The following is a 15,991-nucleotide window of genomic DNA, read 5'->3' as shown; positions in this document are numbered from 1 at the left end:
CTTTTGGACCTTGAAATGGTGCTGAAACTGCCGACCCAAAAAGTTACTAGGCTCACCGCCCGAGGAATGTTTCCAATGAACACAAACACAACCAAACACAACAAGACACAACACCAAAACAATGCATCATCTTGAGCATCTTCCCGTATGTCAATTATTCCGTATATGCCCGTTTTTTATCTTCGTATCTTCGTATTGGCTTGAGAACTTTTTATCTTCTGGACACTACAGTAATTGTGTTACAACATTACGGTGCTTCCTGTCTCCAATGAAGATATACGCTTTGGTGACATCTCATGAAGCACCTCACAAAAGGGGGCTATTGCAGTCTCGATGATCAACGGCTAGCTATAAAAATATAATATGCCCATGTGCATTTTGTAACCCGACAAATACTATCTTTGACTTCCTTTTTGTCTCCTCTTTATTTTACAAGACCTTACTCATACATCACTTACAGTGTACTTCTACCTACCAAACCATTGGAGAATATGGTGGAGTCAAGATCAACTCGACATCATTTTGCGTACTCGCTACCTCGGAGTATTCTTGAATTCTCTCCAGTTCTTGTCTCCAATTTCCGACAATAAATTGAGCATCTAGATAGTCTTTGGGGGCTCCTCGTGCGGCCATCACATCCAGTTTGCTCCGCAACAAGTACAGAACATCTAAAGCTTTGAGAGCTATCTGATGTCCTGATGGACTGGGTACCACGAGAGTTTGTTGATGATTTCGTATATCTCGCGGAGTACCATTTGATCCTAGTTGATTTGTTAATACTCATTGCAAGATGAAATCTCATGAGATATTTACCGGGTGCAATTAACTCTACCTCGACGAGTCTTGTTTCTGAACATCCATCGTAATTTGGACCAGTCTTGACAAATATTTTCATTACATCTGCAACAAGTCGGGATTGAGGAATTACCAATCTATTAATGTCAGAGTAAGTTTGAAAGTCGAATGCTCATGGCAAGTTACCTGCTCTCTGGCTCAATAATTTGCCATATATTCTTCATTGAAGTGTCCACCACTATATCAATATTATTTGTATCACGAGCGCTGCCACAGCACTTAAGGGCAAATGCTCCCATTAAAGCATAATCGATATTCCCCCTTTCTAACAGCCGAATAACGAACTCAGCTGCTGAGATGAGATTATTAATGTGCGGACTGAGTTCCAGCTCATCGTCCGAGTCGTAGTCGACTATATTATATCTCGAAGCCATTTGCGAGTTTTATGTCGAAGGATTCAAAGGATTTTAAGAAGAAAAAAGGCTATCAGAAAAAGATTGAGATGACTCCCCAAGCGATGAAATTTGACTGGAGGGAATAGCTGGTAAATGTGTCAAACATCCGCCATTTCATGCATTCGATTTGATGGAGGTCGGGGAGAGATCTTTCTTATCATATAATCCAACAAGATCTGAATCTGAGTCAATCGCAAGTTTAAGGCAGGGCAGATGACCTTTTTTTCTTCGGCTTTGAAGGAGGTCAAACTTCGACAAAGCTTCTTCGCTTTGCTATCAGGCAGGTAGGCTAGGAGGTTCTCTAATTGCCTAGTAAAGCTGCCCCTTCTGGACAAGAACCTCGATAATATTTTGCCTCTATGGATTTTCTGCAGCCTGTCACCTGTATTCCATGCGTTGTATATTACCGCTTTAGTTTGTTTTGCAAAACGTGCAATCATTACTCACCTCCTGCTCAAATATCTAGCAATGATCAAATCGTCGGCACAGTTATTACTGTTCTTGATGAATGCAAAATACTTTGATATCATTGTAAATCACTTTTTACTCAACCGAAAATCGTAGGATCAACTCGTCGTTGGAGTGGTCGTGGCTACCAACAGCCACACCATGCGGTCCACCAAGATTACGCGCGATCCTACTACATATCCAACCACAGCCACAACATTGTCAAACTTGTCACCTTCTGTTGGTTTCAAACCGACCAAAGCTTTTGCCTGTGTAGAATTGTGTTAATGAATGGGTTTAATTGAGTGTCGCGTGCATTTCAGCGTTCAAAGACGCCATCTTCTGCTGGCCCGCCAATCTTGAGCCCCAAATCAAAAAGGCATCTTTTGCAGGTCTGGATTCTAGACCTTACGCATAATTCTAGTGTGGTCATTACAAAATTCTGCAGTAACCACAAACCCATATAATGGTTATGACCAAGGCCGGAGTCCTATCTTTTCACCAAAGAGATAATGCAAGCATTCCCCCAACTCCCCTTCCAGCATCTTTCATGCTTCCCTGTTCCAACTTTGATCGAATATCGATGATGTTTACTTCAGGTTGATTTACTCTTGTTTCATTGATGAGCGAGAAATACTTTCAGTGCCACGTTTATTTATGTTTTCATACAAAAGTCGACCCCCGGATACAAATTTCAGAGACAGGTAAATGTGGCTGGCTCGGCCTGCTGTCAAAGTGTTGTGGAAAAGTCACCAGAAGAAAAAGCGCCGAAAGAAGAACAATCCAAATTATTCTGCTTCAAAGAAACAACCTAAAAGCAGTCGAAATCGCTGGTGGTCAGGCAAGGGACAAGATAGCCCTCGAGATCAAAGATGGTGGTCAGAGGCAGGGGCAAAGATAACTCCAGAAGAAAAAGCAATGGAGATGAGAAGTTTAGCAGACAAAGCATCGAGATTGAGGAGACAAGATGCAGAATTTGCCAAGGAAAAGGAACGATTTGAGGAAAAAGCCTACGTCGCCAAAAATGACCAGAGAGAAGCTGCAGAAGTGTTAAGAGATAAGCACAGGGATGTGAAAAGAGAAGAGTCTGAGTTGAGGATGCGTGAATCGGAATTAAGAAGGGAGAAATCTCAATTGAGAGCAAAATATGCAGCAATTCGAGCTAAAGAAGAGAAAGTCGAAGATGAAAAGGCGTCAATTCGAGAAGAGAAGAGAAACCTTCGACTTGCAAGGGAAAGATTGATGGAGTATAGTGAAAGAGTAAGAGAAACAATCGATAGGGTGGTGGATTATGTAGGTGGGTACCATGAAGAAGACGAGAAGTTGCCGACGAAGCAACTGTGGATTCGACGAATACTGTTCATGGTTACTGGCTTTCCTATTATTGGCTTATATTGTAAGTCCAAGTGAACCACTTTATCAATCAGCATACGAGAGAGATTGCTAATAAATGTGCAGTCTTCGTTTTGACGGGATGCATGGCCAATAACGTAATCTCCCGAGCCTTCTTTACCATCAACGTATTTAGCGGCGCATCTGACGAATTTATCGTCCCGAATTTTCGAGTTGGCTATTTTGGTACGTATACGCTCTACACACATGCATATATATCTCAACCCATACTGACCCAACCCCAGGAGTCTGCGCTATCATTCCTAGCACAGGCAAAGATGTCTGCACACCGAATTTTCCCTACGGTCGAACCGCCAGCAGCGCCGCCGCCATCGTGCAAGCCGCGCTCTTCAAAGGAAGCACCGACACGTCTACCGCGGAAAACATCGAACTCGCCGTCGGCATTCAACAAAAACTTCTCCCTCTAATCCTCATACCTTTCTTTGCTTTCAGCATTGGCGTCCTCTGGACGATCTGGACTCTCCCAACCTCTAAAATGGCATCCGCGATATTGCAGTGGAGCGCGGGTAACATGATGAGTGCAGCGGGCAGTATCAGTACTGCTGGGGGAGCCATCCAGTTTGTCACGAGTAGGAACACGGGACAGCAGATTAGTAGGGGGGTGCCGTTGCAGATTGGACAGTATGTGATTGCGTTGGGGGTGTTTGGGGTTTGCGGCTATGGTGGGGTATATTGATAAGAGGGGGAGGAGGAAGGCGCACGAGGGATTCAAAATGCAGTTCCAGGTGGAGGGATTTAAAGCGTAATAAAGGGGTTGGGTGAATGGTGAGTGGTGTAGGAATTTCAGGGGTTGTGGTAATGAGTCTGGGTTCTTGTAAGTTAATTGTTGGATATTCTTTTTATGGATGGAGGAGGAGCACTGCATTTTCTTTGTTCTTTTTCTTTCTTTCGATGGAGGAGATTTGGTATTTGTATTTGTATTTGCATTCGATGAGTAGTCTAGTTTGATTGGTTTCTTTTGAGTCTGCTTTTGCTTGCATCTATAGTCCGTATTCCTGTTACAAAATGTATCGGGTAGATTACCTTTCGATACCTACATACATTAATTTTCGCACATCTTCTCTGCTTATGTATTACTCATATACATAATCCAAGTCTTCCCATACATCTCTCTCACTCGATCTCATAGGTAAGCATTTACAACACTGCGCTTCTCACCACACACCGAATGTTTCTACCGTTAGGTGTTCTTCAGAGTTCAAGAGAGTTCAAATCTTGAGGTGGATATTGAAGATATGTAGTAGAAATATATATGTTCACTTATTTACTCTGAGTAATATACATACATACATACATATATATACATAATGACGAATCACACGAGTGAATAGGGAATGAGATGCATACAAGTTCACTTTTTTACTCTAAGTAACATATATATATATATACATAACGAATTACACTAATAAATAGGGAATGAGATATACAGCAAGAATGTAGAGAGAAAGGGTGAATGTGATATATATGTATGGTGGCGAGAAAGAAAGGTATGTACCTATGTAGAAGCAAGGAAGGAAGGAAGGTGCAGGCATGATGTGAGGTACTAGGGAACTTCTTTCTTGGAGAGATCTCTGATGTGATGTATACAATATGTACCTGCATCTAAGATGTCAAGTGTAAAGTAAATCGAAGATGAAGAAGATGATGATGAAAAAGAGAGCATATAACTACCTATCAAAGTATCGCATATTTGATATCATATACCAACTCGAAGATACTACCTAGTAGGTACTTAGACAACCAACAGAGTAATCGCCGATTCATCAGCATAGGTAGGCAAGTATACATCACATAAACCAACAAATTAGTCAATCAAACTATCAGAATCGTAGCATCAATTAATTCGATCCTCATTTCCCCTTGAAACAATTCACAATTCAGAATTCATCACGATTCACGATGAATCGATGAATTGATGTCGATGTCAAAATCAAACCATAAACCCCGTGACCCCTTCCCTCAATTCCATCACCATCACCATCACCATCACCATCACCATTACCCGATCCACCCACAAGCGAACAAACCAAACAAACAAACAAAGCATCGAAAAAGCATCGACCCATCGAATCGAATCGATCCTCCCTCCTTCCCTCCATCTCCCCCTAAATCTCGATGTTCGTCCACATCCGGAATCCGAGGTCGTTACACAAAAATCCATTACTAGGGAATAGGTATCCATCGACCCAAAATCAGTCATCAGTCATTAGTCATCAATCAGGCCAGCCAGGCATCAATGATTCAAAAGTCCCACCTACCTGAGCCTACCTAATAATAATCCCATCTTCCAACCACCAGCGTCATCGGCATCTCATCTCATTTCATCGCATCTCATCTCATTTCATTTCATCGCATCTCAACCATCATCATCCATCCATCCATCCATCCATCCATCCATCCATCCATCCATCCATCCATCCATCCATCCATCCATCCATCCATCCATCCATCCATCCATCCCTCCAATCCTCATCATATCCTACGATGAAATGAATACCCGGTCCAAGAAAACCCCCAATGATGCCATCACGATGCAATCCATCCCCCTCATCAGCATTTAATTATTTTACATCGACGATGTCAGACATGCAACAAAACTAATTTCCCCCTCCCCCTATTCCCCTATTCCCAGATTTCTTCAAATGTGCCTTGGAAAACATACCCCAATTCAGAATTCAAAATTCAATCGAAATTCACAAATTCACAAAAAGAATCCCACAATCTCATCTCAAGCCCATGAATTCAAAATCGCGATGCCGATACTGACTAAGCAATCATCTCTCTCCCCCAATAAACACGTCGCGATCCTCGCTTCCTTCCCCCCGGGGCATTTCCGTCAAAGAGGATCTGAAAGAAATGCGCTGCATCGAGAATTCGTCGGGTGGGTTTGGTTGAATACATACATCCCTTATGTATCTACCCTATGTATCGATGTATATACGTACCCTCCCATCCATCGAAAAGGATATCATGACAAAAACAAGATCGCGATGCATCTTTTCCAGACATGCAACAAATGCCACACCCAGTGAAAAAATCAAGGACGAGCATTTCTTTTGTTGCATGTCTGTATTTCTATCATCGCGATGGGAGATTGGTTTGATGTCTGGCTTTTTTTATTACTTACTTACTTACTTGCTTACTATCTATCTATCTATCTATTTACACAAGTACCTACCTACCATCTCATGAATCAAATCAATGAACATGGGGATTCAAGCATTATTAGACATTGAGGCTAATCATTTACCTGAGACGTTGGAATTAGTTCGGTTCAATAGGTACGTACTTACGTACATATGTATAGACAGAAGGCTTGTCTCAGCCTTATGAGTGTACGACATACAATACAGTACATGCATGTATTGCAGATGATATACTTATATTGAAGATGATATACTTACTCGATTGCACAGACGAGTATTATACAACGATTCACACATTACCACTATGGTGATGCGGTCCAATTGTGCGTATTTGTAGAATCTCAAAGTCAATCTCTTCATCATGTGGAATGGATGTATTTATTGACCATCACAGAAACATGATTCGGATTTGGATACCGCTTGATTGGGCTCGAGGGGAAAAGGGGTTGAGCTCATGAACACGACGAACTAATACGCTTTACACGTTATCATATCGACATGCTTATACCTCCCTAACCAGGGCTATCTAAAAAACCACTTTGTGCATCCATTCACGTTATTTATTGATATAGCATATCTGGAAATTCTCATCTAGTATCGATCAAAGACAAATCACCTACTTTCATTCCAGGTAAGTACCTATTTGACCAGTAGCCCTACCCACCTGTTGCGCAATGCGATATCCATAGCATCTATACCACTGATCGTTCTACGAGCACAAGACATGATAGATTGTAGATCCCAAGTAAGTGCTGACGAGTCTCCCATCTCGTATCCCGCCTATACCCGGAGCATACTGAAAGATGTAGAACCACGCCGAAACCGAGCAAAAGATCTCTTCTCTACTTTACACAAACATTTGCTTCGCAAGAGCCCGGTCTGTGCTTGCGATAAGCAACAAAACAACATGTCGAAGGGTTTTCACCATGTGACTTATCTGTGTAGATGGATGTTTCGCCAAAGCATGTCAACGCAACCAGTGCATCGAGAAAGGTGTTGGAAGCATCGCGAGAACACGAGGGTGTGAAGAAGACACAAGACGACAAACCTGTTCACCTCTGTACAAACAACTCTTCAACAATGCGGTCTGTGCTCTAGACATGCAACAAAACCACATGGCAACAATATGGGTAGTATGTGATCCGTGCTTGACATATGCAACCATGATCTCGAGTCTTACTCAGCTACTGGGAGAGGAAGGGATATTGAGTAAATTGGGAGTTTCTTAATAGAGCATCGAGGTAACGCTTGGTGCATGAAGAGAGGCACCAGATGCCGCGCATCAGGGAAGGTAAATGACTTGAAGCAAGAGATATTGATTGGCATTCAAAAATTGAACAGTACTCGAATGAATTTTGTAAGGGTGCAATAAACACAAAGAAAGTACTTTCACTATGTGATTGGGTGACGAGTGTGATGAAACTTCAAATAGAGAGACTTATCGTCTAGCTAGTGAGGCTGATGTTGTAGATAACCGGAAAATAGATAATGTGCACAAAGGCCAATGACAAGAAGCAAGGTCTGCAAAGAAAATGCAAAATGGTTCAGATGGGGCAGATGAACATACTTTTATGTTTACACATTTTCACTACCCACGACTTCTCCCCTCAAAATTTCCTTTTCTTTTTAGCTGGCGCCTTACTTTTTGCTTCCAATTCCTTCTTTAAAATCGCTCTCTTCTTATCAGCCCGTTCCTCAGAAGTTTCCCTTGGTGGTGGGGTTTTTTCTCTTGATTTCTCCATCTCCTCTGTCGTTAGTGCTCTTCCCCTTCCTCTGTTCACTTCGTCAGGGATATCTTCTTCCTGACTAGCGCCCTCGATAACGGTCTTCTTCCCGCCGATCGTACCCAGCTTCTTCTTCGGCGATACTGAACTCTGAGAGTCGATGTCAGGTATTGATGCTGTCTCCTTTTTCTTTCCGCCTATTTTGCCGAGCATGCCTCTTTTAGGTCGCACCTTAATAGCCTCAGGTTCAACAATTGGCTCCGGCTCCGGCTCCGACTCCGGTTCTGGAGAAGCTTTCTTTCCGCCTATCTTCCCAAGCTTGCCCTTCTGCTTTGCTGGCGAAGCTTTCGGAGTCTGCTGTCGTTTTGGTGGTGGAGGGGATGGGGCATCATCATCCGTGGTATCATTATCATTATCATTATTATTAATTGCATTCGTAGAGTGTAAACTGTCTGGTATAGGCCCTTCATCTTCAGTGGTATCATCTGCGTTTTCACTTGGAGGAGTTGGTGTTGGAACTTTGCGTTTTGTACCCAGTTTAACAAGGGGTTTCACTCTTGGCGGGCTTGGGCTTAGAGTTCGATCGGGACTTGGTGCGCGAGCTTGCGAAATAGACAGATTATCTGGTACTCTTGAACGCTGGGATGGAGCATCGAGATCATCATCATCATCATCATCTGTAGAATCATCCATTGAAACATCAGGCTTCGCCCTAGTCCTCGAGAGGTGAGGTGGTGTTGATTGTACTTGAAAATCATCCTCGTGTTGTGTATGTTCTTGTTGAGTACTTCTCCATGATGAACCCGTTGCGTTTGTCGCAAGCTTACTCCCTAACGTACCGACCGTCTTGCCCTGCATATGCTCCCACCAATTGTGTTTCCGATCCTCTTTGCCGAGACTATCCGCCTTGGAGATATTTGGACTTATGTCATTGCCACCAAAAACATTGTTCAATAACTCCCACTTATCGTCCGGTTTATCAGATCCCGGCTTCTGCTTCCAAGCTTCTACGTCGAAAATCCTCAATCCTTGAATCTTCTCACTCGCCTTCTTCCTGTCAATTTTCTTTCCAGGCCTTCCTGCAACCTGATGGAATATTGTACCTAGGTCGGTCCCTTGATTCTCCAAAGTATCCACCAATTTCTGTATAACCGCATCTTTCTCCTCAAGCAGCTCCACTAGCTCCCCGACTTCTTTTTTCTTTTCTTGTAGCGCGATTAAACTCGGAAGAAGCAACTTGTCGACTGTTTCTGTTGACGTTTGTAAGGCCAATTCGTAACGCCATTCTAAGTCCTTCAATCCACCAGGTAGTTGAGTCGTAACATGGAGAAGCAGACTTGGTGAGATATCTCCAATTTCCGGCCCGACTTGCAGAGACAGACTAGTATCATTTCCTCCTGCAAGACCAAGTCCGATCTTTTCGAGAAATATCGATAACTGGTCCTCATCCTCACTTGGATCGATACTGGTATTCCCTTCTCTGCTTCGTTCGATTATCGCATCGCGATCTACACTTTCGACCCACGTATTCGTTAAATCGGTCAGTTGAACTAGGTATGAATCATTGTTGAATTTGGATGAGATGAGAAAGGGGGGTGGTTGTGCGCCAACAGAGTTAGAAAGTTTGAGAGGTCTCCAGGCGGCCATTTTCGCAGTTGTATTATTGGATTGTCGTAAAGCTACAGGTTAGCTCTTCAAATGACGCGACACGGTCGCAATTGAAAAAGAATCATCGATGCTACAGCAAGGAAGTTAATGTATTAACATAAAATGTTTTTACCCGGTGTTTTGACATAAAACTTATCAAAGAGTGTGTAAGGTGATGCTGCCTTGAGAGTTGAAATCTAAGTTCTTAGCTACCAGGCAATATTCACGAGTAGTTTACGCCGGGAATAACTCTGAGAAATTGTTCTTATTCCCAGACGATGGAACTTTTTCAATTTGGCGCTAAATTCATGGAGGTGGTTGGTTGTAAATTGGACATTGTTTTTTCAGATATGCAACAAATCGATTCAATGGTCTTAATCACGTGCCCAGTAACCGCTTCCCGGCAGAAAGTTGGTCATTGAATCCAATCTTCAAGGTTAACTTATAATTCTGAAACTCAAGTACATGTACAAGAGACGCTGAGCCCCAAAGTTTTGGATTCGTTGTTTATTATACAGAGCATCATAACCACATTTATTCCGCTTTCAACATAGCACAGAAAACCCTTCTCTATCGTTTCGAGCGCAGCGAGGTCTGGGGGGTTTGGGGGCTTGCCCCCATTTGAAGAAAGATTGAAGGAGAAAAAGTGTATTTATTATATATCTGATAATGGATATCTAACAGATCAAACTTTTTTCCTCTTTTTATGTTAAATTCTTCTTAGAAGCAAAATTGCATATGTTGGAGCATGCAAAGCATTCCGTGAACAATTGAATCTAAGGAGCAGTACTTCTTTGTTTCAATCGCAACATCATCGCATCTGCCCCCCTCAGCATTATTTACCGCCTCTATTGAAAAGTATTTCGATAGACTCTGTTTCAGTTACATCGTGCGCGAAAGCCATCTTTCTTGGTTTCGTTGAGATCGAAAAATCCGTGATGAGAAAGTGGCTTGATTTTGCTATCTCATGTCATGATAACACAACACAGACTATGGGCATAAACGGCATGATTGCACCATATAATGTTGCATACCTCCATACAGTCCAGTGGTACCACCGCGCGCTTTGTTAGAATGATATGAAAGTCATGCAAGTAACTCTGAGGTAGCAGTCCTTCTCGTATTACGCCTGGCGAACAACACAAAGTGAACAAGACAGAATTGCAAAGATAGAATCGAGTCGCCAGTAGATTACGAGTGTATGCTCTGGAAATGTTGACACTAGTCTTTGGGGTATAAGCTGATTGACTAAGGTATATATAGAGGATACTTGCATGAACCCAACGGATTATCAGAGCGGGAATTTGCTGTTGATGGTTACCCACATACTCCAAACTATTTTCCCCCTATAATATCTTGTCCTTTATATTCGTATATTCTATCAATTTTGTTTACGCTTACAGCCTCAAAACATGCAAATCGTATTTTTTGTTTCATATACCAACTTCCCGTCCATCACAGCATACAAAAATTCCTATTGTTCCAATTTCACTAGGTCAATGCCCCTCTTTCTCCTTCCTTACACTCTTCCACTCCAATCCACAGGCAGCCAGAAAACCCCCAATAGCACAGGCCGTCGAAACCCAAAATGTCGCCCTCAACCCCTCCGCATACGCCTCCAATACCTTCTCCAATTGTCCCTCCTGCCCCCATGTTTCTAATAGCGCCCTAATCTCCGTAACCCCACTATCCAAGAATGCCCTCGCATCTAACCCTGGGACCCTCTCCTCAACCCCCTCTACCAACTTATTTTGAAACAGGGTCTGCGAAACCGGCACAAAGACCGCCCCACCCAGCGTCATAAACAACGAAACACAAGATATAGCCACCGGAATCCGCTTGTTTGACATCACTGTCTGCGCGACAATAATCCCGCTCTCGAACCCAACGCCCACACCCAGGCCGGTAAGAACCTGAAACCCTGCGTTCCGCGCATATGACGTGGTGACCGACAGCGTGGTTAGTAGCCCAGAGCCAATGGCAAATAACACCATGCAGATGAGCATGATTGGGGTGTAGTACCCGAGTGCGGAGATCGCAGCCCCGGTTCCGGTGGAACTGACCGTGCATGCGAGGAGTAAGGGGAGCATTTGGATTCCAGCGTGCAGGGCCGAGGAGCCTTTGACGCTTTGGAAATATACCGGGAGGTAGTAGGAGAGACTGAAGAAACCAGCACCGAAAAATGCGGAGAATGCGAATGCGCATACAGTGTTCCGGTTTTGGAAGAGGTATGGAGGGAGGGTTCCGGCCTCGCCGAGCCGGATTTGCGTGCATATGAATAGGAGGGTGAGAATAGCTGAGGTGACGAAGAGGCCGATAATGTGGCCGCTGTTCCAAGGGTAAGTAGAGCCACCCCATTGGAGAGGGAGGAGGAGACAGATTATGGCAGGAATGAGGAGGGAGGCACCGAGGAGGTCGAGCTTTAAGATGCGTTGTTTGAGGGTAAGAGAGGAGGGATTATTGGGGCGGTTGATGTGAAGGATGAGAGATATTACAGCGACACAGAAGGCTCCGATGGGAGGCTATGGCGGGGAGGGGGAGTTAGCTGGCGTTTGTTGAGGTTCTGGACTTTGGGGTAGGGGGTATTGATATTCTTACTTGATGTAGAAACACCAGCGCCAGGAAAGCTTATCGCTATTTGAGAAGGTCAGTGGGTCTATAGATGCTATGTCTGTAAATGGGAGACTTGCGTAAAGACGCCGCCGAGCAATGGTCCGGCGACTGATGCTATTCCCCACATACTACTAATTATACCCATTGCCAGTGGCCTCTTACGCAGCGGTACTTCTTAAGTCAGTTCTGTTTATCTCGATGAAATCATTTGTATGGGTGGTGAGTTGAAGTAAGCTAGAACTTACAACTATACACAACAATGATAATCGAACCCGTAAACAGACCTCCTACTCCCGCTCCAGCGATAGCTCGGCCAACGATCAGCATATTGCTGCTCCTTGCCGTAGCGCAGAGTAAGGAGCTGCGTATTGATCTGTTAGTACGTGGGAGTGATAGCGAAAGTGGTGACTACTTACCCAAGCTCAAAGATGGCAATGGCAGTCAAGAAGGTATATTTGATCTGTCGAATCGTTAGCCAACAGCCGGTTCTTTATTTGAGAAATGCAGTGCGCACGCACGCTGAAGATAGAGTATATCCTTCCAAAACTAGGCTGCAACGCCGCTTTCGTAAGTAAGTAGCTTGATCCATACCTACAGACATCAGCAATCACTCATATATATAAACCTTAAAACATCAATCCGATGCCCAACACACAATCATCAATACACTCACCAACCAATATCTCCCGTACTTTTGAAATGATCCGTAATCTTCGGAATAGCAGTAGAAATAATCGTCTGATCCAGCGCCACCAAGAATACAGCCAAACACAGCGCCAGTATAATAGAGACCAGTTTAAGACCCTCGGGGTACTGCGGCTCGCTACTTACGCTGACTGGTTGTTCTGTCGCGGCTGGAGTAGAGTCTTTGGGGATCATACTCACAACGGGTTCTTTTTGGGAAAGCGAGTTGCGCGCCTCGGGAGTATCTATCTTTCCTCTGTCTGATGAACAAGTAGAATCAGTAGCAATGGTCACAGCCTCATCTGAGGCTTTCACGTCGCCCATTTCCATATCCAGCATAATTGCGATAGGTGCTTGCTTGCACAGCGAAATCAGTAGAGACAAATAATCGTCTCTTAGGGCTCGTTGTACTGAAAAGTAAATCTACCGCAAGCTATGTAGAAATTACTCAAAGCAATACTGTTCAATATAGTTTCACGAATTTATCGCGCACAAAAGCAATCAACACCCCAAATTGCAAAAATCCGTTTCCATGATCAGCGCGTTTCCTCTCTATCATCTAGACCAATGAGAAGCGTCTGATAAGCTTGGCATTGATCACATGAGAGTGTCTCTGACCGGCAGGTCTTGTACCAATAGCAGGCAGTACATAAGGGAGTTGTATCGTATCTCGTATCGCAAAGTCGCGCAGCCAGCTATTCCGTTCTTGTACACATCCGGCACTAGTGTAATCCTTGTCATATGCGTTGAATGCTCAAGTTAGCTGAGAGGTACCCTCGTACCCCTCGTACCCCTGTCTTCTATTCTTCTTATTCAAGAATTATATGAGAAGAATGATTGAACATTAGAAATTTTGCGATACTGAGTATTTTAAGTGTTTCCTTAATAGAATTACCTAGGAATTAAAATCTTCAAAGTATATTTTATTTTTCGAGTTTCGAGATATTATAAATTTTTGATTTCAGTATTATTAAAAAAATCGAAATCATTAAAAGTATATAAGGTGATAATAGAAAAGCTCTAATACGTGCTAATACTAATTATATTGTTTTATATATAAAATAAAAGATTCTGTTTTAAGTATGACTCTCTACAGGGAATAAGATGGGAAGCATAGGGTAGAAAGTGATGGCATTAGGAGGACTAGTATATTAAGTATATTCTTTTATTTCCGAGAGGAAGAGCTTTGTATAGGACAGAGCTCTTACTAATACTAATTGGGGTTAGTTTTTTTTGCTTTATGATTATATGAATTATATCTTTCAATACTTCTTTTTAGGTTAATCGTGGTAATCTGTTATTTCTAGTATTTCTATGAACTTCTTGAATGTATTCTTGGTTAATGGTTTCGTTAATCTATTTGTTATTATTTGTTTGTAAGAATATAGCTGATGTCAATCTTTCCTTTTTATTTGAGATTCTGTATATAATAGTATGTAATATCAATATACTTTGATTTGTTAGTTAGTTGTGTGTTCTTGATTAGGGCTATAGCTCTTTGATTGTCTTCCTTTATATCGACAGTAAATCTATTCTTTGTAATAAACTTTCTGTATTCTATATTTCAAAGTATTTGGGCTAACTATTGGCTTTGCTTTGTTATAATTTATTGTTTTTATATAAAAAAATAATATAATAATATATCTTTTTATATATATATATAGTTCTATATTCATATAGTATACTAAGAGCAAATCACAATATCACATGATCAGATCACATGATCGTCGCTTAAGAGAGCTCTTAGCCTAGAACGGCCTGAAAATCAATTCTTTATTAGCTCTTTATTAGTTCTTTCAATCCATTCGTAGTAAGATCGACATAGTACTAGCGAAATCGAATAAGGAATAAGAAAGAAAAGCTTTATTTGATGGAATGGCCGGATTAGGAAGAGATCTACGAGAAATAAACGAAAGTGGAAAGCTAGATTAGTAGGAAAAAGCATAAAATAAGGCCTTTTCCCCTCGAATATAGAAAAAGAAAATAAGAATATCATATACTGTTTCATGAAAATCACGTGTTTCATAGCTATTTAGTTGTTAATACGAGCCAGCTTCCCATAATAGACTAATATTAGTCTATTCCCTCTTATATACTATATACTCATATACTAGCTCATGACCTACGATATAATTGATTGAGTTATATACTTTAATTTAATTGTTGATATTGATACGGAGTTCTGCTTTCAATTTATTTAGAATATTAGTCCTCCTTTCAAAAGTACAACTACTTCCGATATACTTTTTCTATTAACTATATTACTAGTATAGGATGCGAAGACTCAACACCTGTACGCGGGGCATCCTACGAACCTCCAGCTCTTCTTCAAGAGTCTGCAGAACTAAGATTGAGTCGCAGATGGAATCGGAAGAATTGGAAGAAAAGGGGTTTTGGAAGATATAGGGAAGGAAGAATTATATTACGATTTTGTAACAGCGATCCCTACAAAAAGATGAATACTAACAAAGCAATATGAATACAAAGGTTATAGAAGCCCTAATCAGATTCAACATCTGCCTTTTATTACTACCTCTACAGATACAATACGGAAAGTTAACCTTTTCTCTCTTTTGGAAGAGTCTTTTCAATATAAAGCTCATCGCCGCTCTCTTCGAATTACAACCCTTTCTCTCTTTTTGACTTTCAGCCACTCGAATACGATTTTACAATATAGAGAATGCCATTACCTTTTAATTAATTCTATACTCTAGGCATCGATACGATACAATGTTTTTCCTTTGATTTTTGAATTTTCGAATTTTTCGAATTGATTTGTGTATAGATTGTAGGGCTTAGAGTTCGACTCTACCCCACCATTTTCAACAGTTTCGATTATATACATCTAATAAGGGCTGGAGGATATCAAGCTTATGAAGGTATACAAAGGGCTAGTTTAAAAGAAATAGAGTTAAAAGAAGAGTGGTGCTTTCTATTTTCATTTTACTAGCAAGAGGACCTTTTGCTATACTGGAGGCAACTCGGGAGGGGATAACTCTTGTTCCTTATAGAAGGAAGGGATAGCAAATTGGATTCCAAGTTTGAAAGAGGATTGGATATCGGGATA

At 41.9% G+C, this 15,991-nt stretch overlaps 5 protein-coding genes across 5 annotated transcripts; 2 read left to right on the top strand and 3 right to left on the bottom strand.

Moving 5' to 3' along the window:
- Positions 1 to 471: 471 nt before the first annotated feature.
- Positions 472 to 1,229, bottom strand: EAF02_002956 (uncharacterized protein; the record flags this gene model as incomplete). Its single annotated transcript, XM_038899004.1, has 3 exons — positions 472 to 761; positions 814 to 932; positions 982 to 1,229. The coding sequence occupies 3 exons, from the start codon at positions 1,227 to 1,229 to the stop codon at positions 472 to 474; spliced, it is 657 nt and encodes a 218-aa protein (XP_038761292.1).
- A 1,176-nt stretch (positions 1,230 to 2,405) lies between these two features.
- Positions 2,406 to 3,786, top strand: EAF02_002955 (uncharacterized protein; the record flags this gene model as incomplete). Its single annotated transcript, XM_038899003.1, has 3 exons — positions 2,406 to 3,093; positions 3,156 to 3,275; positions 3,335 to 3,786. 3 exons carry the CDS (start codon positions 2,406 to 2,408, stop codon positions 3,784 to 3,786), a joined length of 1,260 nt encoding a protein of 419 aa, XP_038761291.1.
- Positions 3,787 to 6,317: 2,531 nt separating this feature from the next.
- Positions 6,318 to 7,150, top strand: EAF02_002954 (uncharacterized protein; the record flags this gene model as incomplete). The annotated part of the gene is made up of 4 exons (XM_038899002.1): positions 6,318 to 6,391; positions 6,527 to 6,579; positions 6,995 to 7,001; positions 7,066 to 7,150. 4 exons carry the CDS (start codon positions 6,318 to 6,320, stop codon positions 7,148 to 7,150), a joined length of 219 nt encoding a protein of 72 aa, XP_038761290.1.
- A 713-nt stretch (positions 7,151 to 7,863) lies between these two features.
- Positions 7,864 to 9,627, bottom strand: EAF02_002953 (uncharacterized protein; the record flags this gene model as incomplete). The annotated part of the gene is made up of 1 exon (XM_038899001.1): positions 7,864 to 9,627. One exon carries the CDS (start codon positions 9,625 to 9,627, stop codon positions 7,864 to 7,866), a length of 1,764 nt encoding a protein of 587 aa, XP_038761289.1.
- A 1,307-nt stretch (positions 9,628 to 10,934) lies between these two features.
- EAF02_002952 (uncharacterized protein) lies at positions 10,935 to 13,532 on the bottom strand. The gene is made up of 6 exons (XM_038899000.1): positions 12,914 to 13,532; positions 12,759 to 12,831; positions 12,657 to 12,700; positions 12,486 to 12,601; positions 12,314 to 12,411; positions 10,935 to 12,149 (listed from the first exon to the last, which is right to left on the bottom strand). Exons 1-6 carry the CDS (start codon positions 13,261 to 13,263, stop codon positions 11,124 to 11,126), a joined length of 1,707 nt encoding a protein of 568 aa, XP_038761288.1. The 5' UTR covers positions 13,264 to 13,532; the 3' UTR covers positions 10,935 to 11,123.
- Between the last annotated feature and the right edge of the window lie 2,459 nt (positions 13,533 to 15,991).

The sequence above is a fragment of the Botrytis sinoallii genome, assembly GCF_014898435.1.
Source record: "Botrytis sinoallii strain Bc 23 chromosome Unknown BSIN_004, whole genome shotgun sequence".
Classification (NCBI taxonomy): Eukaryota; Fungi; Ascomycota; class Leotiomycetes; order Helotiales; family Sclerotiniaceae; genus Botrytis; species Botrytis sinoallii.
Note: the sequence above shows the minus strand (reverse complement) of the source record. Positions and strands in the feature narration are given on the sequence as shown.